Source organism: Desmodus rotundus, chromosome 8, assembly GCF_022682495.2.
Source record: "Desmodus rotundus isolate HL8 chromosome 8, HLdesRot8A.1, whole genome shotgun sequence".
In the NCBI taxonomy this organism is placed as follows: Eukaryota; Metazoa; Chordata; class Mammalia; order Chiroptera; family Phyllostomidae; genus Desmodus; species Desmodus rotundus.
In genome coordinates this window covers 1352102-1375168 of record NC_071394.1, presented here as the reverse complement: position 1 = coordinate 1375168, position 23067 = coordinate 1352102, and the positions used below count along the sequence as shown (strand labels likewise).

At 63.9% G+C, this 23067-nt stretch overlaps 1 protein-coding gene across 1 annotated transcript in view; it reads right to left on the bottom strand.

The window, feature by feature from the left end:
- Window positions 1-23067, bottom strand: part of TSNARE1 (t-SNARE domain containing 1) — a 48579-nt gene that overhangs the window by 18810 nt on the left and 6702 nt on the right. The window contains exons 5-11 of the mRNA XM_071222202.1: window positions 20245-20335; window positions 19445-19519; window positions 18939-18998; window positions 15116-15277; window positions 10909-10981; window positions 9570-10028; window positions 7738-7820 (exon numbers count right to left, since the gene is read on the bottom strand). Of these exons, the coding sequence (XP_071078303.1) occupies window positions 7738-7820; window positions 9570-10028; window positions 10909-10981; window positions 15116-15277; window positions 18939-18998; window positions 19445-19519; window positions 20245-20335 (1003 nt within the window). The remainder of the gene's footprint in view (window positions 1-7737; window positions 7821-9569; window positions 10029-10908; window positions 10982-15115; window positions 15278-18938; window positions 18999-19444; window positions 19520-20244; window positions 20336-23067) is intronic.

Sequence of the window (23067 nt, the reverse complement as noted above, 5' to 3'; positions counted from 1 at the left end):
GGCACGTAAGGCTGTAATTTCCCCCGAAGGCCCCCGCAGATGTGCGTACGGCATCTTCATTGTGCTCCACATCTGTCTTTTTCACATCAGTCACGCCTTCTTCTGTGACCTCGGAATTATTTGCAACTGGGCTTGAATTCCCAAACGCACGAGATGCTTTTTATTTTTTTGCTGCTGGTGTCTAATGACCACGTCTCTCTAACCGCACTGTTTCCTACGTCCCTCATTCTCAGAAGCTCTAACACCCGTGACACCCGGTTTGTGACCAAAGTCGCAATCAGAATCTGTAAACGCCCATCCCAGACAAGAAAAAGCTGAAGGAGTTCACCACCGCCAAAGTGGTATTTCCAAAAATGTTGAAGGGACTACTTCTAAGAACAAGAAGAAATAAAAAATATAAAAAATAGAATGGCAATAACTATATACCTATCAACAATTACTTGAAATGCAAGTGGAATAAATGACCCAATCAGAAGACATTCAATGGCTGAATGGGTAAGGACACAAGACCCTTACACAGGCTGTCCCCAAGAGACTCGCTTTGGATGAAGGACACAGACTGAAAGTGAGCAGGTGGAAAAAGACATTCCATGAAAACAGAAAGTTTTAAAAGGCTGCGGTAGCAATACTAACACCAGACAAGATAAGCCTTTAAAGCAAAGGCAATAACAAGACAAAGAGCCCGCATCCCACTTCTGGGGTCCACCCAAAGACACCCAGAGCACTAATTCAGGGAGGCACGTGCACCCACGTGCCCATTTCCACGCCTTCCCGTGTCAGCGCGTCTGATGGACGCAGATACCCCTTGTCTCCCCCGATCCCGAACCTTGACACCGTGGGCTCTTCCCATCTGTCACTTTGGTGACCAGACACACCTCCAAAAGCTTGCCTCGCATTCCCCATCTGTCCTGTTTCTACGTTATTTTGGCTTCTCTTTTGTCCTGCCCTTTTTTGTTCAGCAAGAATCTTTGTTTGATGGCACTCTGACCCTACCTTTACTGCTTTGAAAGTCACAAACTCCAGCACGGCTCTCGGAGGCCACCCTCGCCTTCAATTTGATGGTTTTTTTAAAAAACGGGTTTCTTGTCTGCGAGCCCAGTCCTGTGAGATTTGTCACACAGTAAACTCCAGGGACCGCTGACCGCCGTGAGCGGCAGCGACCCCTCGCCCACCCCACCCCATCGGCCCATTTCCCATCTCCACATCTTCGTCACTTTGAGGGTGTTCCCCATAGCAGTCATACAGCTGTGACCTTTGAAACTGGCATTTCCACTCAGCCAAATGCCCTTCGCACCCGCAGGGGTGTCCCGCCTCGCTGCGGAGCAGAATCCTGCGGTGTGGACGCTGCACTGTGCAAGCCTTTACCCCCGAAGGACACCTGGGTTATTTCCGGTTGAGGTAATTATTACAAATAAGGGTGTGATGAGCATTTCTGCACGGGTTGGTTGTTTCTCTGGGATGAACACCCAGGCACTGCACGCCACGGTTGAGCAGCGAGCCAGGTGCAGCGAGAACGGCCCGGTCCCGATCCCTTGTACCTCTCGTTTTCGCCGTCTTAGGCCGTGCGTAGTGCTGGCTCCTTGAACACGCGCTGCTCCGATGGCTGGTGACTCCGAACATCTGGCCCGGTGCGTACCTGTGGCCCACAGATCCGCTCTGGTGAAGTGTCGGCTCAAATCTGCTGTCCTTTTTCTAAATGGAGTGTGCTCTTGCTGTTGAATTTACAGAGCTCTGCAAATACTCAGGACCCAAGCCCTGCATGTGATGTGCCACGTGCAAAGGTTCTCTTCCCGTGAGAAGCTTGTGTTTTCCTCCCCGCGACAGGCCTTCTACAGAGTTTCAATGCTGAGGAAGGGGCCCTCACGGGGGTAACAGATGCTAAACGTAATCGGTACCGAAGTTCCCTGCGAATGACACCGCGGGGCTTCCCCACTGACACACGGCCCCCATCCAGGCATTCTGTCCTTCCTGAGACCCAGCCCCCGCCACGACTTGTCGTAAAACGGTGCGATGACTTCACGCGGTCACTTTGGACTGGCCTACAGCACTGTCTTTGCGTGACCGGTCTCCCCCTGGCATTCTCCGTCTTGAAGCCCACCCTCCAGAGACTCCCCCAGGAGCAGCTCCTGGTGATAAACCCTCGAAGACTTTGCTTGTACAGAAATGTCTGCGTTTTCTCCTTGTCTGGAAAGGCAGTTTTGTCAGGCACACGGTGCCAGCTGAAGGGTCGCTCTCTCTACCTTCCGCAGGTGTGACTTCACGCCGTCTGGCTTCCACCGCCTGCTCCCAAAGGGTCTCTAGGCCGCTACCACTCCACACCCTAGAGGAGCTTCCAGAGCCCTGGGTGTGGGCATGGCACCCCTGGACCAACCTGGAGGCCAGGCGGGGCCTCCGCTCTCCCTGCCTGTGGCTGTACTGCTCTGTGCACCCACAGACCATGGCCCCCCACAGGCACCCCTTCCCATTCTGCTGCCGAGCTTCCGCACCTGGCAGCTCTGGGCGGTGGAGGCAGACAGACCAGGATGTGCCTGCTGTGCCCCCACAGCCACGGCGTCTCCCATGGAGGGCTGCCAGGCCCGCTCAGCACCTTCCTCCTTCACCAACAGCACTTCCCTTTGGGCCAAAGCCCCAAAGAAACTCCCCAGCTTTACTGCAGCCTCGTGTGCGCACCTCGCTTCAGGCAGGTGGGCGGGAGGCAAACAGCGCCCTACGTGAGCACGCCCTCCTTGGCCCCTGCCGCCCGCCCTGCTACTGGGGCCTGGCTGGGGAGCGCGAGGCCTGCAGCCGGACGGCACCACCAGCAGCATGCCGGGTGGGGGCCTGGACGCCCGGGTCTCCGAGGGCCACAGAGGGCCTTTGCCAGCTCTGGGCCACCAGCCTCCAGAGTTCTTCACGCGACAGCCACAATGCCTGTCCCGTCTATCACACGCCACCAAACACAGCACCAGTGGGCTTCAGCCGACACACAGGATGCCGCTGAGCATGTGCTCACTTGCTGGGCACTGACTCCTGCAGCAACACACGCTCCAGCAGGACGCGCCTTGTCTGCGGTGGCTGCGGCTGCAGCATCAGCACTTACTATAGGGCCTGGCCGAGGGGAGCAACCTGATAGGCATTCCAGCCCCGGCTGGGGTCAGGGCCCAGCGGGGCCCAGCGCAGGGGTTGCGCAGGGCCAGCCCGGAACCCCAGCAGCAGCAGCACTCACTGCCAACACAGGTGGAGGCCACCCACAGTGGGCCCCCAACCTGGATAAGAGGTGCCCACCCCTTCCACCTGGGCTGGGATTTACAGGGCCTTCAGAGATGCGTGCAGGCTCTGCAGGGGAGAAGGAAGCTCCCAGGGAGGGGCCACCTGAGGGGAGGCCACCATGCAGAGCCCAGGGCACTGTCTGAACCCGCTGCAAGGGCCCCGGCCACACTGGGAGGGCGGCTGGGGGCATGGCTAGTGTGGGCCTTCTCCTGCACAGACCTGCTGGGGCCACAGTAAAAATGGCTCCCCTGTGCCAAGGACAACCTGGTCTTCGCTGCTTGGTGCCCGGCCACCCTAGGTGCCCTACGCCCACCACGTCAGCCTCTGACTTCCGGACTAGGCTTCTACCCACAAAGGCCAGGAGAGGGAGGCAACAGAGGCTGGACGAGGGCAGCAGGCCCATCCAAGAGCCACCCACACCGTCCGGCGGCACCGGGGCCCCGTGTGACTGGGCCGGGAGTGGGTGCCGGGGACGGCACACGGGCCACAGGTGGCGAGGGATGGCAAAGGAGAGCCGGGGCCCATGGGAGCAGAGACACAGCCCCTCCGAGAGAACAGGATCAGGTTCCACCTCGTTTACTGGTCAGGACTACCGTCACCGGCACTGCCTTTTTTGGTTATTTTATGCTTAAATTAAAAAAAATACTATTTGCAAATTAAAAAAAATAAACAGGTACAAGATGGCACCCCCCCCAATACAATACCAAGAAACACGTGTACACAAAAGTATCGCCCCCCCAAGACACAATGGGCAGCGTGGTCCCAGGCCAGTCAGCACTCCCACAAAGGGGAGGGGCTTCCAGGAGTCACTCCGCAGTCAGGGCCTCCTGGCTCCCAGCCACATTTCCAGGGCCCCCGGAAGGGGGGTCTGGGAGCTCCACACCTATGTGCCTCTTCCTGCTGCTGTGCCCTTGGCCGACCACCTGCAGGGAGGTGCCAGCTCGTCCCTCTGCCAGCAGCGTCATCCCTGAGCAGAACTCTGTGGGGCCACCATCAGACCAGCTCCAGCAGCTACTCCTGACATCACCCTGCAGCGTGCAGTGGCAGTGGAGGCGGGTGGCCACAGGTGGGCCACCCGTCAAGTCCAGTTTCACCCTAGGCCCGGACCCTAAAGCTCCTCCTCCACTTTCAGAATCATCCCTGAGAAGACTTCCAGGCCTTGGGGGGGCCCTGAGGGCTGCCCCCGGGGGCCTCGGGCAGGCCCGGGAACCTCTGAACCAGCAGGAGTGCCATCCGGAGCAGCAGGCGGGGCTCCTGGGGCCAGGCGGGCCTCCCCAGTCTCCCCGGGGTCCAGGTGAGGGCCTCCACACCGTCCGCTACCCACTGGCTCTGCTGGGCCATGAGCACACTCTGCTGCTGGGGCCGGGAGGGCGGGCACCCTGCCGCCAACAGGCGTCCAGCAGCTGCTGCCCAAACTCCGAGGCCTCGGCCACCACGGGTCTCCGGGAGGGTGGAGGTGCTGCAGAAGACAGTGGCCCCCAGGAACATGGCTGCTGCCGGAGCCAACGTGGGAGAGGCGGGTGGGGATGGCGAGGAGATGGGAGCACAGAAGGCTCCTCAGAGGTCCACGGGGTCGGGTCCGGGCAGGCTCAGCCCATCCAGAGTCCGAGGGGGCAGCCACAGGCAGCTGGAGGCCTCATCCTCCTCGTCAGCTAGCGGAGGGAGACAGGAGACGTGAGCCCCCACTGGCCAGGGCTGGGGTGACACTGTGAGGCCCGAGGAGGTGCTGGGACCATCACCTGCACAAGGCCTCTGCACAGGAACCGTTTAGGGGTCACAGCAACCCCTGCGGTGGGCAGCAGCACCCTCACCAGGAAGCTAAGACTCAGCAGGAAGGAAGACTCCCTCCATTCATGCTGAGATTGAAACCGAAACCTGGCCACCCCGAAGCCTAGGGGCGGCCACTGTGTCCCTATGTCCCCCCACCTACCACTACCCACACATCCATCCACCTCTCCAACATCTGTCCACCATCCTGTCCACCTGTCCGTGCATATTCACCCGCTCGCCTGCTCATCTACCTGCCATCCACCGCTCAGTCACCTGTCTTCACTTCTCCTATCCATCCCTCCTTCCACCCGCCGCCCTTACACTCACCCAGGTGGCCGTCCAGCACCCCCCCATCCCTCATCCATCCATTTGCTCATCTCTCAACCATCATCCTCAGCACGCCCGTCCACCACTCACCCATCCACCCACTCACCCACGCCTCCGTCCATCCATCAGCCACTCACTCACCCATCCACCCACCTGGGTATCCCTCTCCAATCCTTCAGTCTGTCCACCCATCCATCTGCCCACCCAGGCCCCCACCCACCAAGTGGAAGCCCCAGGAGGACGGGGGCGCGTGGAAACAGAGCTTCCCAGGTCAGCAGAAAAAGCCCCAGCCGCGGAGCCCCGCGGACGAGGCTGCACCACCAGCCCTGCCTCTGCGGGGCTGGGTGCCGAGGGACACCCTTCTCCTCTTCGGGCTCGAATCCTTCATCTGAGGAGCAACGGCCTGGCTGCAGGGCCCTAAATCTTCAGGTGCTCTGGGGAGGAGGAGGCTGCAAATGCCCCAGGGGAGCCTGCTGGGCCGAGAGGCAGGGCTGGGGGAGTCCTGCCTGGCCGACCCCGCCCGGTGTGCTGCATGGAGGGAGCGGGAGCGGAGGAAATCACCACTCATCTCATCTGCGGCACGGGGGCTCCTGCTGGACTTGGATGTGGGGCCCTGACAGCCTCCGCCCAGGGGCAGGCACGGGGCTCTGAGCCTGATGAGGTGTCCTCGGACACAGGTGGCTGTCCATGCCACCACCACCGCCCGCTCCTGCCACGACTCCCTTCCGGGGTCCAGACACTGCCTCCTCCCACGTCCAGGCACCCGCCGGTCCTTCTGGCTGGCGGCCCTGGTGCCCATGCAGGGAGCCACCCCCCAGCAGAGGCTTGCTGGCAGTTAGGGCCCTGGCAGGCGCCACACGAGGAAAGGTCCCATCACAGAGGTCAGCCCCTGGGCTCCTGAAGGATCCGCCTCGCCAGTGGGGTACAGCCTGCACCTTCCACTCCGGGAGGCCCTGAAGGACCAGGCCTGGGGGGCGAGTCTGGGGCGGAGGGCCTGCTGCCCTCGGTGGGCTGGAGGCTGTGGACGTAGGCTGGGGCACCTGTCCGTACCCAGCCCTGCCTCTGCCGCACCCTGAAGGCAGGACCCTGGCCCCTCAGTTTCCTCTTCCGGGGCGGTGTTCACCGGCTGTCCGGTGCAGCCGACACTTGCTCCCCTGACTTCTGAGTTTGAAGGCCATTGACAGAGAAATGGGGGACCAGCAATGGGTGCCACGTCCACCCTCATACACCACATTCTCCAAGCCTGGTGTGGCCTGCCCTGTAGCTCCGAGGCAGGGAGCTGTGGGGAGGGAGGGAGCACAGCAGTGCGAGAAGGTGCTCTCTCCCCGTCTGTGAACTCTCCACCCCGCCACGCCCCTGCTGGGGTCCACGCCATCACCCCTCCCCATCCCCCCACCCACAGCAGCCAGAATCCCCTTTCCAAGAACTTTGACTCCCCGAAACCCCCACGGAATGAGCACATCATCAGCCCACCCTCCCCCCACTCCCCGCCCATCTCCCACCGGCATGGTGCTCCACCCAGCTGTCCACACTCTGGCCTGCAATGTCCCGAGCCCGCCTGGGCAGCCCCTCCCTCGGCCTCTGTGCACACTGTCCCCGCTGCCAGGACAGCACCTGCTTGACCTTCAACAGAGTGTGCACTCTCCCAGAAAGCCGTGCCTGTCCTGGCTGCTGCAGGTGAGGCTCTCACATCCCCAGACCCGACGTCCACCCACCCCAGCCCTGGACACACTGGAATCCAGCTCTGTACGTTGGGGCCCAGCAAAGAGCAGGGCCTGAGAGAAGCAGAGGGGCCGCATGGAGGATGGCTGCTGGGTCCCACCCCCAGCAGGAAAAGGCCAAGCCCGGTGCCAGTGCCGGTTGCAGCCCCAAGGCTGCCTCGGCCGGTCTGACGGACCAGCTAAGCGACACGTGTTCTCACGTGCTCTGAGCCAGGTGCCCTGTCCCAAGCCAAGTGCTGCTGTCCCCAGGGTGGACCCTCCCCAGCCGGGGGCCAGGTCAGGGGCAGGCACACAGGTAGGGCAGCGGAGAGCCTACACCCTCAGGAAGCTGGCACACCCCCCAGACCCGGCCCTTTGTCCCACAACAGCCCCACCCCCAGGTGGGCGCTGCTCCGCTCGCCATGTACTCGTTGCCCTGCAGCTTCTGCTGGGCCAGCTGGGCAGAGGCCTCGGCTCACTCCTCGCACTAGCTGGGCAGGTGCACACAGAGGAGGTGGAGAGACCACGCTGGAGGTGAAGACCCTGCCACCTCTTCCTCCCCCTCCCCCATACCAGTCCTTCTGGGCTCAGAAAAGGCCCTGTGGGTGTGTCCCTCTAGGGAGAGGCCAGAGCCTGGACCTTCTGGGGACAGGGGGCCAAGGGCCACAGGCTACCCCCCTCACTGACTTACTTGGTGCCGGCTGGCCCCAGCCAGGAGCTCGCTGGCGGCCTCTGTGTGCGAGGACGCAGCCTCGAGGCTGGCTTCAATACTCTCTGCAAACCAAGACAACGGGAGCAATTACTGACCAGAGCCTGAGGACGGGGTGCAGGAGGGGAGTGCCCGGCATCGCCCCTATCAAGGCCACTGAGGTCCAGGTGAAGAGTCCCGCCTCCCGAGAGACAGAGGCTGCAGACAGGCCAGGTGGTCCGCCTGGTGTAGGCAGCAGCTGCCCCAAGCCATCAGGATGGGCAGGGCAGCCCACGTAGGAAAAGGTAGAGGCCAGCTATTAGGGTTCTGCGCCACTGGGCAGCCCCGCTGCTGGCCGGGCCTCAGCCTCTGCAATGAGGCAGCCCTGTACCCAGCGGCTGACAGAGCCACCGCAGCTGGTCTCAAACACACTCTGACCCTGGGTGTCCAGGCACCAACCAGGGGGAGCGCCCTGGCCACCAGGCAAGCGCTGTGCCCTGGGAGGTTCAGCCTGTACACCATCCCCCACGTCAGACAGCTCTACCCTGCAGGCCAGCTCCCTAGCTTCCTCCTCCTGAGCCCTAGAGGCTGCCAGGGGGGCGGGTGCAGCGCCCAGAGGACCCATAACTACCTGGTGCCTCACCAGCCCCAGGCCACGGCCCTCAGGCCTCTGGAAGGTCCCAGGCCGGTGTGGCAGCTCCGCAGGGCCATAGATCCCTCCACACAGTCCGGTCTGGGCACAGGGGAACACCTGAGCACCAAGGCCACACCAGTGTCGTGCTGCCAGCCCCTCCTCGGCCCCCAGAATGCCCACCCCACCCTGCAGCACCCCAAAGCCAGTTCTGGCTCTGCCCACAGAAGGCCCTGCCCCATCGCCAACGCCAGCCCTGGATGCAGAGCACCCCCAGTCACGCGCACCCTGCCCACTGGGAGCTCTGTCGGAGGCGCGCGTGGCACCGGCTTGTCCCTGTGAGGCAGAGTCCTGCTGCCCCCTCCGTGGTCCTCCAGAGGGAGCTGGTCCTGCTTCTGGCTTCATCCCCAAAGTTTCTTCCAGCAGCTCCCTGGAAGGCTAGGGCCCCGCAGACTCGGCTGCGAGGAGGAGCACCGTCCCCCGGGTGCAGACGGACAGCGGTGAGGGTGGTCCCGACTAAGGGGACACTCAGAGGCATCTTGAGGAGGACAGGGCAGGAGGCAGCACTGGAGGCGGTGGCAGGAGGGAGCCAGAGGCAGCTGTGTGTGGCGGGGAAAAGTCCAGCCAAGCGCCCCATTCCTTCCTCATCAGGCACAGAAACTTCCAGCAAGGGGGGCCCTGAAGGTGGGTCCCTGGGCTCGGTGAGGGTGCCCTGTGCACTGGGTGTCACCTGTCCTGGCCAGGGTGCTGAAAAATCCCCAGGAGAAGATCCCAAGGAGGAGTGCAGGAAGGGGCCACAGGGAGGCCATCACCCTCACACCCCACGCTCGGGACAAGTGCAAGGTGGGGGCAGGAGGGGCCTCACTGGGCCAGGGAGGGTGGAAACAGCCCCGCTGCCCAGGCCAGGTGTGGGTCCGGAGGTCTCTCAAGGCCCCTGGCTGCCCAACGTCCTGGAGGAACAAGCCCAGAAGGACCCAAGCTCGGGACCAGAATGAACCTAACCTTAACCCCAAGCCCCTTCACTCCCAAGAGGAGCAGGAGCAGCCCTGGCCTGAGCCTGCCTGCCCACCTGGAGGCCGAGATGGTCGAGCGGTCACATCCCCAAGACCTCAATGACTCCTGAGGGCCCTGCACTCGCGGCCACGCCCTGGAGGCTGGGCAAGGGGTGGCCTGGAGACGCCGGCTGTGGGGAGGACCCACTTACTTGGCAGGGGCTCACAGGCCGGACCCTTGCCTGGGAGGACCGCAGCTGAGAAGGTCTCGGCCACCATGCGCTCCACGGGCGTGAGGACGAGGCCGGGCACAGGCGGGCGCTCCGCCAGCTTCTTGCACACCAGCCCCCGCAGGTCCTGCCACTTGTGCTTGAGGTCACCCAGGCCCCGCCGGCAGTGGCCCAGGGCATTCACCGCCTGCAGAATCTGCCTCCACACTCGGTGCTTCTGGGCGGGCGGGCCCCGCAGCGCCACAAACAGCAGCGGGTAGTGGCGCATCACCCGCTGCGCCAGCACCTCCGTCTCCTGGGGGCTAAAGTTGGGCTTGCGGATCTTGGTGAGAGAGTGGGGGCCTGGCCGCAGGGTGGCACAGTTCTGCCCAGACAGCAAGGCTGCTGTGGCCGGCTCGGGGCTGTGGCTCTGCCAGCAGGTGGCCTTGCTGCTGCTGGACCCTGGAAAGAACTTCCAGAGGCTGCGGGGCAGGTGGAGGCCGAGGCAGCCAGGGCACAATGGGGCAGGCAGTGGACAGCACAGCACCACCAGGCTTGCAGCCCCGGCTCCGCCCGTCACAGCAGGAACACCACTCAGCACGGGGCGGGGCCCCGGGGTCACGGGAGTCTCTGGTCCCAGCGCCCACCCCTCCCTGGGCCCTGGCCACGGTGGCCATGGGTCAGCATTCACTGCCCCCTCCTCCTCCCGAGTCCGGAGACTGTGCCTCAGATGTCCGATGCTGGGACTAGGTGGCCACGTGGGTGACATCCAAGTGTCCATCTGGAGTGGACATGCTACTCAGCACACCCCACACCATCCCAGCCAGCCAGAGGCGGAAATGACTGCAACCACATGCTGAGGTCCGCAGGGGCGAGTGGCTGGGAGGGCGTGGACACAGGGCAGGCCCTGCCCAGAGGCCTCCGGGGGCTGCCAGGGCCTGGCTGGCTACCCAGGCCCTGCTCGAAGCACAGGCTCAGGAGGAACTGGGACCGTGGCTCAGGGCAGCACAGCTCGCCCACTCCATTCACCCCTCCGGGGACGCACAGCACCAGAGGGTCTCAGAGCTGCCCCCAAACAGACCTCAGAACGCCTACAGGTCCCGGGCCTGACAGAGGCAGGTGCTCCTGCACAGCCCAGGCTCCCAGGGAGACATCGGCAGGGCCAAGGAGCCAGGTGCACTCATAGGAGGGTAGGCGAGCCCCCGAGTCCTGCCTTTGGGCTATGTTGACTCAGGGCCCCCCGCACCAGCGACCACAGCCGAAAATACCACCGGAGCACTCCCACCCCTGGGGAGAGGGCCAGAGGGTGGGGAGCAGGGACGTGTGTGGCGTGGGTACCCACCAACAGCCTCTCCTTGCTCCGACACCATGGAGGCCAAGTCCTTGACGATCTGGTTCACGTCCAGCAGGTCGCTCTGTGGGAACAAGACGATGGTCCTCAGGGGCCTGGGGGCTCCAGGGATCACGGCCGAGGACACGGCCATCAAGGAGGGCCGAGAGCCAACAACCAGGGATAAGACCACGGTCATGCCCAGGGTCACTGTGTGAGTCAGAGACAGAGCTAAGATAGGGCTGGGATCAGAGACAGGGCTAGTCCAACCCCAAACGCCAAGCTCTCCACGGACTCCAGGGCCATGAGCTCCCCACTGGGTACGGAGGACCCAGGGTCGGCCCCTGGAGGGTCACAGTCCTGTGTGGGGCCCGGGCCTCCGCACCGTCCTGCAGCCCCGTCCTCAGGAGGGAAGAGGCTGTTTGCCCGTCAGTCCTGCAGACGCCACCCCCCCCCCCCCCCCCCCCGCCCATCCTCGACCGAAGCTCCTTGACTGGAGAGTCCTAGCTTCCCCTCCACGCACCCGGCACCATGCACGGGCCACGGCCAGGTGCCACCCAGGAAGTCCTGGAGGCGGAGGGGGTAAGGGGACGGGTGGGTGGATGGGCAGAGAGATGGATGCTGGACAGTCGCCCCATGAATTAGCTGGTGAAGGGTAGGAGCACAGCCTGGACCAGGGGACTCTGGGGTACCCCCACCCCACCTGCCATGCTGGCCCGTGGCATCTCCCCAGCCATCCGACTCCACCTTCCTCCACCTGCCAGCAGAGCGGTACTAATGCCTGTGAGAGCCTCGGCCTCACCGCTCACACCAGCAAGCACCTCCCCGCCCCCGCCCGGACTTTGCATCTCATTCTGGAGCCTGATTTCCACAAGGGTCACTTCACCCCACGTAAAATGTTACAGGGAAATTCATTTTCTCTTTAGGGGTGTTCTGGGAAATGAAGCAATTAGTGTGATCTTAAACCAACACATACTATCAATTGTAATTCAATTACTGGGCTTTGCTCTGTGGGACTGGGTGGGGCCCACAGCTGGGAAGGTGGTGAGCAGGGTGGGGCCCCGGGCACAGGCTCTGGGGCTGCAGCAGATGGTGAGTGAGGGAGCATGCACAGGCCAGCAGTGACAGAGGTACCTCCTGCCCCGCAGCCTCCGTCTGTCCGCACTATGGGCGAGCACCCCAGGCAGCGCCGCAGCCGGCAGATGGGGCGTGCAGGGAGACGGCCGAGGGGCTCTCCCGAGGACTCAGGTCACAGCCTGCCTGACCCCACCCCTCTGGGTCACCTGGGCATCACTCCTGGGAGGTCACATGGCATGGCCCAGGCATGGCCTGGTCCACCTGCAGGCACCCCAGCCCATCCAGAGGCCAAGCCTCAGCCAACACTCAGCTAGTGTCCTCAGTGTTGGCCAGCCAGAGCAGCACTGACCCAGTGACCCCCAGCCTGGCTCCTGTCCTGGGCCTCAGAAGAGGTCCCCTCGGGGGCCGAGGTGACTTTCCAAATGGCTGCAGACTCACTGATGCCAGTGCCCGGCTCCCCACCCCCCAGCTCCCAGCAGGACGGGTCTAGAACAAGCAGTGAGGGGCAGGCCCGCAGAAGGAGGGGCCCCAGGAAGGGGCGCAGAATAGCTGCCTATGTGAGGGGGCCGCACAGAGTCAGAGCACAGGCGGCAGTACGGACAAGTGTCCCTCCGGTCACCACTGGGCGCCTGGGGGCTAGGCCTCAGCTCCTGATGGAGGCCACCGAGGACAGGTGGAGCCCCAGTCCCGGGCATACCTAGAGGATGCTCCAGAGGTCTGCATCCCGCTGGGACACAGGTGGGAACCCCGTCCAGGCAGGGTCCTGGCTCAGCCCCAGGCCTGAGCTCGAGGCCAGGCTGGCCAGGGGCCTACAGGGATGGAGCCTGCTCGGGGGGCCATGTGCGGGGCAGGGGCCCCAGAGTGCAGACAGCGAGAGCGAGAGGCGAGACTGAGAGACACCTCTGCTCAGTGCACTTTCGAACCACGCTGCCGTTTTCCCCACTGCCTCTGCACCAGTACCCACTAAGGGCCCCGAATCTGCTCCGCCTTCCTTCACTGGCACCGTGGGGTGACGGCCTTGCACAGGACATGACAAACCATGGCGGGGGGAGGGGTTTCCGAAAATAACACCACACTTCCTCCGTAACGCAGTCTCTTCTCGTAACCAGCCACCCACCTACCGAGGCATCAGCCCCAGTTACCGAACAGCCACACTTCGAGTGCCAGTGTACTCAGTGTCCACAATGAGACACAAGCCAGACCGGCCACCCTGAGCTGTGGCTGCACACCACCACCTATGGGCGGGGTCAGCCCCAGCCTCCTCCCAAGGCCTGCTGGGTAGCCATTGCAACAGAGCAGCCGGTGCTCTGAGCTCTGCACCCGGAGGGCAGGGCAGTGAGATGGGCAGGAGCAGCTTGGCGCAGACACAGCCGGCACGGCCGGCGGGCAGACCCAGCTGGAGGTGGGCAGCTGACTCTGGCCCCAGCTCCATGGGCCAGACCAGTGCCTGGCAAGCTCGAGACATGGCCGCCCTCTCATGCCCCAGGGAGGGGGCCCTGCCCTGGCCTGCCCTGTGCATAGGAAGAGCAGCCTCAGCCAGGTGAAGTCACAGCCGTGAGGACGGAGCTGGTTCTGCCACTACCGCGTGGTGACCTCAGTGACCTCCTACATCTTCACCAGAAGGGACAGAGGCCAGCCAAGGGGCCGGTGTCGGAGCACCACAGCCAGGCCAGCCCTGCTTGCCTGTCAGGCATCCTGGCCCAGGGCACAGCTGTGGCCATGCACGACACAGCCTTCGGGTGCTGGGAACCCAGCAGTGACAGACAAGCCCTGCCTCCACGGGCTTCTGTGCTTGTGGACAAAGACCGACAAGACAAGCAGTCAGCAAGCTGGAGCACAGGGGCTGACTCCTGCCATGTGGCGCAGGGGCCCCAGGTGCCCCCCCCATACCCCTGGCCCCACGTGTGCAGCTGCAGAGGGCACAGGAGGGACGACACAGGGCAGCCGGGACAGGCATTGGGGATGATGCATGCAAGCCAGGCAGGGGAGGGCCAGGCTCCAGTATGGCTGAGGTGGACGGATGTCTGCTCAGGGGCAGCACACAGACTTGGGGACAGAGCTGCTGCAGCTCCGGTCACCCACTGGCCCGTGGTGGGAAGTGTAAGCAGCCCCTGTACATGACTTATTCAGGGGACCTGACACTTCCTCGTGCCCCATCCGTCCCCTGTGTCCTCCACCCACTCCCAGCCTATAATCCGAGCAGCAGGAGGGGACAGCTTGTCTCCCACAGGGGCTGGATGGGCTGTGAGGGCGGGGTTCAAGGGGCGGGGCTCAAGGGGCAGGGCTCAAGGGGCGAGGCCCAAGGGGGTGCGGCACCAGGCCAAACCCCGTCCCCGAGGGTAAGCCCTGTTCCTGGCAGACATGGCACCAGGTACTGAGTGGGGTGTTTGCCAGGGAGCTTCAGGGCAGGCAGGCCCCTCCCGCAGCAGAGAAGGAGGCTGAGGCGCAGAGTGGAGGGCCGCGCCCAGGCCGGCCCCACACACAGAGCCACCTGAGAGCTGCACTCCACATGCACTTCCAGCATCGGGACAGGGCCCTGCTGCATGCGCATCAGGCCCCCCAGGCCCTGGGCAGGGGTCACAGGTTATCTGTGGCTACAAGCACTTGAGCACACCACACCACAGGGGTGAGCTGTTGGAGACAAAGGTCTGCCCCCAGGGCTCACACCACCACCTGCTGGCAGCATCCCCAAATTGCAGGTACAGCTCTAGGGCAGTTTATTCAGGAGATCCAGCCAGGGAACCCCCTCATCCGAGTGAAGCAGGTGTGCAGCGAGGGCAAGGGCTGAAGGGAAGGGCCACACGGACTGGGATGCAGCTCCCCAGGAAGGGCCGGGGCCCCAGCCAGAGGGCTGTGCCCTTCTGGGAAAACCCAGGGAGACACAGGGCGAGTGCCGCAGGGCTTCCAGGACTCCGACCTCCCCCATGCAACCCAGGGGGCCTGCATGGGCTGTCAGCACCCTCGAAGCTCAGCGGGAGGCAGCCTCGTCCGCTGACCTCAGGGCAGGTGTCCCCACAGCAGCACTGGCCCAGCTGGCCCTGGAGAGCTGGGTCACCACGGTGGGGGGAAGAGGTGTCTGGGAGTACACATGCGTGCGCGCACACACGCGCATGTGCACACACGTGCACCACGGGGCCCTCACCTCTATCTGCAGGATGGCCTCCTCCTGCAGCCGCGCAGCCTCCCTGTCCTCCTCGGTGACCTCGAGGCGCGATGCCTGCTCCTGGCCCTGCCACAGACCGTCGTCCCCATGAAGGAGCTTCTCCTCGTCGGCCAGCTCAGCGAATGGGGCCCCGGGGCTCTGCTGACGACAGACAGGCCGGCTGTCCCACTGCACCTCATGGCCTCCAGGCCTGGTCATGTCTCCCACCCAGGCTAGTGGCCTGCAGCCCCACCTCAAGGCCAGTGTCAGCTCACAGCACCAGGAGCCTCCCAAGTCTATGCACTCCCCTCCTTCACCCCATCAGCTTCCTGGCCAGGGGAGAGCAGGCACAGCCTGGGCTCTGCAGCCATGTGGGGTGGCGGGCCTGTTGCTCTGGGGACATCCCCGCTGGGCCACAGGCACTGGGCTGCTGTAGATGGTGGGCAGAAATCGGGACAGGAGGACACAGGGGCCGCCCCAGGCCCAGCTGCAGGGGGCACAGCTGGATCCATAGCCCAGCCACAGCCAGGGCCACATGGGAGACCCCACAGAGCAGGCTCCATGTCCCTGGCCCTCTAGAGCGGGGACTCCGGGGGACTCCAGGGCCCCACAGAGCCTTGAGCACCTGTCTCATGAGTGGCAGTTCCAGGGCCACACCTGCACTCTGGCCACGGCCATGGCCACAGGTCCCCAGGAGAAACAATTTAAAGGCTCGAGTCCTCCCCAGCACATGTGTGGGGACCACAATAGCCTGCCCCGTGCCAGGCACCGGGAAAGGGCAGTGGACTCACTGAGCTGGGCACAGAGCCAAGGAACCCGCAGAGGGGTACTTGGGGACCCTCTGGAAAACACTGGCACATCCCAGCAGCCCCTGCAGGACGCCCCAACAGCAACAGCAGCCCAGCACTGAGGCCAGTGCAGGGACGAGGCGTGACGCCAGCAGAGTCTTCTGTGACCATGCCCACAGCTCCACAGGTGGTCACACCGCCTACGGTCAGCGACAGGATGGCTGATGGGGCCTGGGTTGGGTGGGGGCCAGCGAAGCCACACTAGCCTTTACCCCTCCCCTGCACACATGACCCCGTGGGAGGAACCTCCTCCCCCAGAGTCAGCAGAGGCCTTTAAAGAACACAATCGTAAATAGATGCACGTAAAACTAGAGATCTGAGAAACCCACTGACAAGCACTCCTCGGCCAGGGTGGCAATTAACACCCCCTCCGGGTGTGGGCGGGCGGAAGTGCGCTGAGCGGCCCTGGTGTGCGGGTGGGAGCTGGAGGCGCAGCAGCTCCCAACCCCTTCCAAAGCTGCAGCCCGGCCCCACCGGCAGCTCCAGGTGCAGCCTCCAGGAGCTCCTGCAGAGCCTCCAGGCCTTGGCATCCTCACCTGTAGGCTGGGATCCATGACCTTCACCCCAAGGCCAAGGCTGCCAGCTACCATGCAGACACGGGATGACTGGGGCCCTGGGCACCTGCCTTGCACAGGTACCGCCAGGCTGCCCTCCCCAGCCACTTGTGACAAGAGATGGCAGGACGAGGTGGCTGAGCCGCCCGACCCCACCACATCCCTTCCCTTCTGAAGGGACCAGAAAGCGCCCCTTTATCCTCCGCACAAAGGCCCAGTTTGGGTCTACAACCAGGGGGTTGCTGGCACTGCGCTGGGCCGGCGGAGAGGCCGCCCTGTGATGCTTTTCCAGCTCAGAGGCGTCCACAAAGGCGGCTTTCTCCTCCCTCCAGGGCCAGGGGCTCGTGGCCTGTTCTGACACGCAAGGAAGAGACCCGCAGCCCAGTGTGACTGCGGCAGGGGGCTGGGCAGTGAGCGCTTTCCCGTGAGAAAGACGAAGCCCTGTGGTTCGCTCCTGGAGACCAGGATGACACCCCCACCCCAGGCTGGGGAGGAGCAGGGGGCTCCAGGAAGCAGGCCGCCTCCTCCAGGGCTCTGACCCCAGGCTCCGCAGAGGAGCATCCATGACCCCAGGGCGGAGAGCAGGGCTCAGGGTGCCAGCCAGTCGCACACTGGAGAAACAGCCTCTGTTCAGTAGCCAAGGCTGGTCACCAGTTTCTCCGAGTAGCCATGACTCCGCCTGCTGTCTGAAGGAAGTTTCACGGTCAGAACTGTCATGGCCGTGGCCATGCCCCAGCCCCCGTATGGAAGGAGCTGGGCCCAGGAGCGAGGGCCAGCTCTCCTCCTGGGTTGGGGCCGGGGGTGGGAGGGGAGGTGCAGCCAGGCAGGAAACTTCCAGCTGCCCAGGGGGTGAGGTGCCCCTTCACTGCTGCACACGAGCACAGTGCAGGTGCTGGCCCAGGCACACCGGGACCCAGCTGGGGCCGCAGCCCGCCACGGCCAAGATGGCCCACTCCAGACAGGGGGGGCGGCTCCCAGCCACTCGGCACAGGCTCAGAGGACAGACAGGCGGCAGGCACCCCGGCTCCTGCCAGGACCCCCACTCTGCAGACAGCGGGCCCAGGGTGGAGTCTCAGGGAAGCCACGGCCCCTGCTTGGAACAGGACAGTAGTCCCATGGTTGTTTACAGCCTCCGTGGTTCTTTACAATCATCCGATCTTTGGTAACTTCTCCCAAGTACTGCTGACTGTTCTCTTCTTTAAAGAACTCCGGAAACAGAACCCCCGCTGTCCAGGGGAGCCATGCTGACATGCGCTTCTGGGGGCTGCTGTGAAGAACTGAGGGCCTCCCCACTGGGGTGCACTCAGGCAGGACTGCAGGCCACAGGGCAGACCCAGTGCCAGGTTAGCGGACGTCCCTACAGTGCCGGGTGGTGGGCACTCCAGCTCCCATCCGCAGCGCGAGGCTGCCGGGTGCCCCTGACGAGTCCACACAGGGCTTTCCCACGCTCTGTGCCTCAGGGGACTGTGAGGAGATGTGCAGGGCCCACCTCACCCTCTCCCTATGGCAGGAGCGGAGGGTGTGCCCACGTGCCTGCTAGCTGCAGGGAGGCCCCTCCTGCGTCCCCGGCCTTTGCCCTTTGAGGTCTTTGAGTTAAGCCGGCTGCCTTTTTTTCCTGGTTTGTAAGAGATGCCCACACACGAGGGCTGTGAGTCCTTCCGGGGCACCTGCTGCGCAAATACCCTCGATACGCCACGGGCCGCTCCACCGCCTGCGGGGCAGGCCAACTGGAGCAGAGCCGGCTCGCCAGCCCTGCTCTGCGCCTGCGATGTTCTTGACCACCTGGGTCGGACGCGCTGGCTCGCTGCACACGTGTGGCAGCCGCCTTCTCTGCGGCGTTAAGGGTGCCTTCCCACTGCCCGCCGGCTGCCCTCGGTTCTCTGAGGAAGTCAGACTACATCTAACTGCTCCTTCTGAAATCACGCGACATTTTTCTCAAGCTTTAATCAGCTTTGAAGATTTTATTTTTACCTTTCTTACCCAAAACGTTATGCTGATTGATGTGAGTAAAGGTGGTTTTTAAGAAACAGGATGAATCTATCCTACTTGCCATAAAGGTCCTTCCCATGTGACTTGAAGCGCGTGGCCAGGGTTGGGTAACTCTCAGCCACTGCCTCCTCCAGTGCTTTCCGGCCAACCCCCCCATTCTCCCCAGGGCTCTAACCAGACTCTTCTCTGGGCGGCCCACCCACCTCCGCTCACAGGGGGCTGTGCTTATAGGGGGGCCAGTCTGGTGTGCTGTCATGCTCAGCAGTCCCCCGGCATGGCACCCAGCCCAGAGGCCCAAGGTCAAGTGCCCACTCTCCGAAAGGTCCTCTGTCTAACCAGATGCCCTCCCCCAAGGCCCTGCCTGCAGCCTCCCCTGCCCATCCCTGGGGCACCAGGGGAACTCTGTGCTGCCCCTCATGCCCCCACACCCACCTGCTGTCTGCTACCCCGCTGCGCCATGGGAGGCAGGGCTCTGGACCTTTCAGCAATTTTCTGTCGGCACCAGCACAGGAGAGGCAGGAAGCAGAAGAGAGAGGATCAGACAGACGGGAAGCAGCACACACCCTTGCCCCCGGGGAACACAGCACCCCAGGGTGTTGGGAAAACCGGGCACCTGGCTGGGCCCTGCCAATGCCCTGTGGGACATCCACGTCCCGGCACCAAAGTCCCTGGGTCCATTTCCTTGCCCATCAGAGGGTGTGACCCCTGGCTTCCCGCCTCCTGGGGGACGGCCATGCAAACATCTTTTGGGCGGCACCAGAGGCCACTATCCTTCCCTACAGAGTCCCTGCAGTCACACCAGCCGCAGCGCTGTCCAATACCCACAAGGCTGGTCCTCCCTCAGCTGTGGGGGACAGGGCTATGCCAGCCCGACCCAGGGATGAGACACCACAGTGGGTGTCCAAGGGAGCCAGGCCCGCCCGCCCGCCAGCACTCACCTTCTGCACCGCTCCATAGCGCTGAATGGCCTCTGAGAGCTGAGTTTTCAGGCGGTCCAGCTGAAGACACTCCTGCTGCAGAGAGTGGCAGAGAGGGCCAGAGCCTGCGCTGCACCCCGCCTCCAGGGCCTCGGGCCACCCCCCCCGGCCCCCCCAGCAGCCATGAAACCGCGCTGCCTGCTACCCCCAGCCCTGACACGCGGCCTCTGCCCTCCCACCATACTGCCACACGCAGGAGTGGACAAGCCAGCCCTGGAGCCTAGCAGCACCCACTCTACTGGGCTAGGGGCACCCCCAGGCCACCGGAGCCCAACCCTCCACCACAAAGCAGCACAGAGGAAACCACGCTGGCCTCAGGGCCCTGGAACAAAGATGACCACAGGAACTCCTGGCCCCCTCCTGCCTGGCACCTCCCACCATCTCCCCAGAGGGTCTGGCCACTCCCCTGACCGCGTGTCTTGAGTCACAGACAAGCCCACCCCCGCCGGGGGCTTCCGTGCAGCTCCCACCTGCACTTGGTCCCTCACTGCCACACACCGACCACTACACAAGCCAGTGAGACCGGCTGCCCAATGGGGCCTTTCCGAGGCACTGGGTGGAGCCCGCTGTGGCTGCAGCTCTGTGAGTGGGTGGTTGGCTCAGAGTCCAGGCGAGACCCTCATCCTTGGCACCATGTGCACCCCAGGCCCGTCTGAGCACCACGCTCATGTGGATCAGCCCCCTCCACCCCCTGCCGGCTGCGCCCCCCACCACTCCACAGCTCCGGGGGACATACCCGGGAGCAGCCCTGCGAGACGTACCCTGGAGCAGCCCCGCAGCAGCTCCGACACCTGCTTCACAGCGCTGGCGCTGGCGGCCACAGTGCGGTTGGTCTCTTGCTGCGCCGTGTGCCTGAGGCGAGCAGAGGGGCAGGTGAGGCAGGGCCCCCCATCCCAGATACACAGTTTCAGAATTCTGTGTGACCCGGAAGGATGTGGGGAGACCAGCCCCTCACCTGCTTGCAGCTGACCACAACCCCTTAGACGGAGCCCTGCCAGGGGCCAACCCTGCCCTTGGGCCCCCTGCGGGAGCCCGGAGCAAAGGAAGGGACCCAGCCTCGCTTTGGCCCCGGCAGACACCAGAGAGTCCTCCTGACCCCACCGGCTACGGGCCAGCACCCCACTTTGCACCCCCCACACAGAGCACACAGCTGGCGAGGTGGGCACCCCTCAGGGCCCCAACACCCAAGTCCGAGCACGGGAGCAGAGCACACGGGGGTGCTCGCCACGGGGAGACACAGGCAGGATGGAAGGGGGCACGAGCTGGCCTGAGACGGAGGCAGGCGAGACCAGACCCGCCAGTGCTTCACCTCCATGGGCCACCCATCAGCCACACAGGCTCCTGGGAGCCCTTGGGGCAGCACAGCCAACAGGACCTGAGGCAACTCCCACGTGGTGGGCAGCACAGGTGGGACAGAGCGAGACAGGGGAAGGCAAAGGTGAGGGAAGAGAAGGCAGGGGGTGGGGTGGGGCAAAGCCCAAGCAGAGGGCACACCGTGAGAGGGTGTAGGGCTGGGAGGTGCGGTGAGCCCACCCCTGCTGGGATATCTGCCCTTTGGGGTACTGGGAAGTACCACTCTCAGCTCTGATGCTACTTCCATGGCAACAAAGGTCCCCACCAGCAGTGGAGGCAGGCGTGGTCTCCGCCGGTGCAGGAATGTGCAGGGAGCGGGGTCCATGGGGGCGGGGCTGGCACAGACCTTGGCCTGGATGGACGCTGCAGCCAGGTTCCCCGCCAGCCCCTCCACGCTCAGCCATGCTCTGGTTGCCACGGGGGTCTGACTGTCCTGGGGGCTCCCAGATGCTGAGGGGCACAGCAAGACCCAGAACACCTGCTGGAAGGGCTGGGGCCACCCAGGGCACCGGGGCTGGGCACCCGCGGGCCAGCACAGGGGCACCTTCTCTGTCAGCCCCGCCTGCCACCAAGGCAGGCTGAGGACAGCCCACGGCCCAGCCACGACCGGGACCCAGTATCACTGCAGCGCCCAGGGGGGGACCCCTCGGACCTTGGAGAAGGGCTGCCGGCAACACCATCATAGCACTGAGGACACGGGGCCCTGCCCACAGGCGACTGCCCACTGGGGTTCCTCGGCTTCTGACCGCAGGCAGCACATGGCCAGAGCCCCCAGGAGCCAGACACGCAGTCCAGCAGGTGCTACGTGGCCGACTGGGGAGAGACTGCCAACCCAGCAACCTGGGCCAGTTTGGGCACCTGTGCAGGGGGCCAGGCAGGTCCCCACGCAGCAACGATGGGGCTGACCAAGCCCACAGCTGCTGCACGAGGAGGCCCTGCGACTGTGACTACAGGAAGGGCTGGCCTTGCTTGGGGCTCGAGCCACCCCTTTGCCAGCCTGGCCAGCCTGGCTCTGAGGAAGTGGCGGCACAGCGAAGAATGGCGTGCTGTTTCCACGCCCTCGCTGGCAGAATGAAAAAGCCAGCAACCATCAGTGTGGAGGAAAAGAGCTGGCAAGCAACCGAACTTTCATCTCGAGTCATTCAAAAAACGCTCACAGTCCAGGATGCGCACCCCCGCCACCACAGAACGGGGTCACAATAGCTCTGGAAGCCAAGGCACACTGGGGGTGGGGGGCAGATGGGGGCAGGAAGGCACTAAAGTTGGAGTTTCTGGACCTGCAGGCTGAGGTAGATGGGAGTGGACCTGGGGAGGGGGTGGTGCCTTGGGGATGCTCGGTCCCTGCAGGCTGAGGCCCATGTCAGGGAAGACCCAGGAGCCAGGTCTCCTCTCCAGACCCGAGTCGGCAACGTCCGCCAGCCAGACAAGGCGGCCCAGGAGACCCAAGAGGGCCAGGGTCTGACAATGTCGCCTGCTTGACCCACGGGACACAGCTCTCCAGGCCCTCGCCCAGACACTGGCTGACGGCAGCGATCCGGGGAGCTCTGCTCTCAGCACTGGGCACGGAGAGCCCGACCTCAGCGCAGGGTCAGGCAGTCTCACCCGCATCCCCCACCTCCCGAGCCACGACTCCAGCAAGTGCTGAGGGGCTGGCGTGTTACCCACATAAGACAAAGTCTGCAAAGCGCATGGGGGGTTGAGAAGGGGCTGCTGGGAACACCTGGGACCCCTGTGCGTCCCAGCACCATAACGAGCACGCTTTCATAATCAGAAAACAGCGAGTGCCTCGAGAAAAGGAAGCAAAAATAAAAAACAGAATTACACATGAAACCTGCAAAAGGCCCTCTGCGGCCCCAAGCTCTGGACCCCCAGACTTGGCAGTGCTGGTCCCAGCCAGCCTAGGGGGGTGGAGGGAGGGTAGTGGGTGGGTGGATGGGTGGGTGGGTGGGTCTGGCCCGTCCATTCAGAGAGCTGTAGCCTTAGCCACACATCCAACTACTCTTGGAGCCTCAGCATCTTCATCTTGAAAATGGGAATAACACTACCTGCCCTCCTCCAGGTCCCTGGCAGGATGCGAGGGGCTGAGGGCGGGGCTGAGCCCCAACAAGGAGGCTGTGGACACACACTGCCAGATCCACAACTTCCAGAGCACGAGGGATCATCGAAGGAGAGACAGGCCCAGGAACGACTGGCCCAGACCTCAGTGCAGCAGGGCACCCGGCACTTCCCAG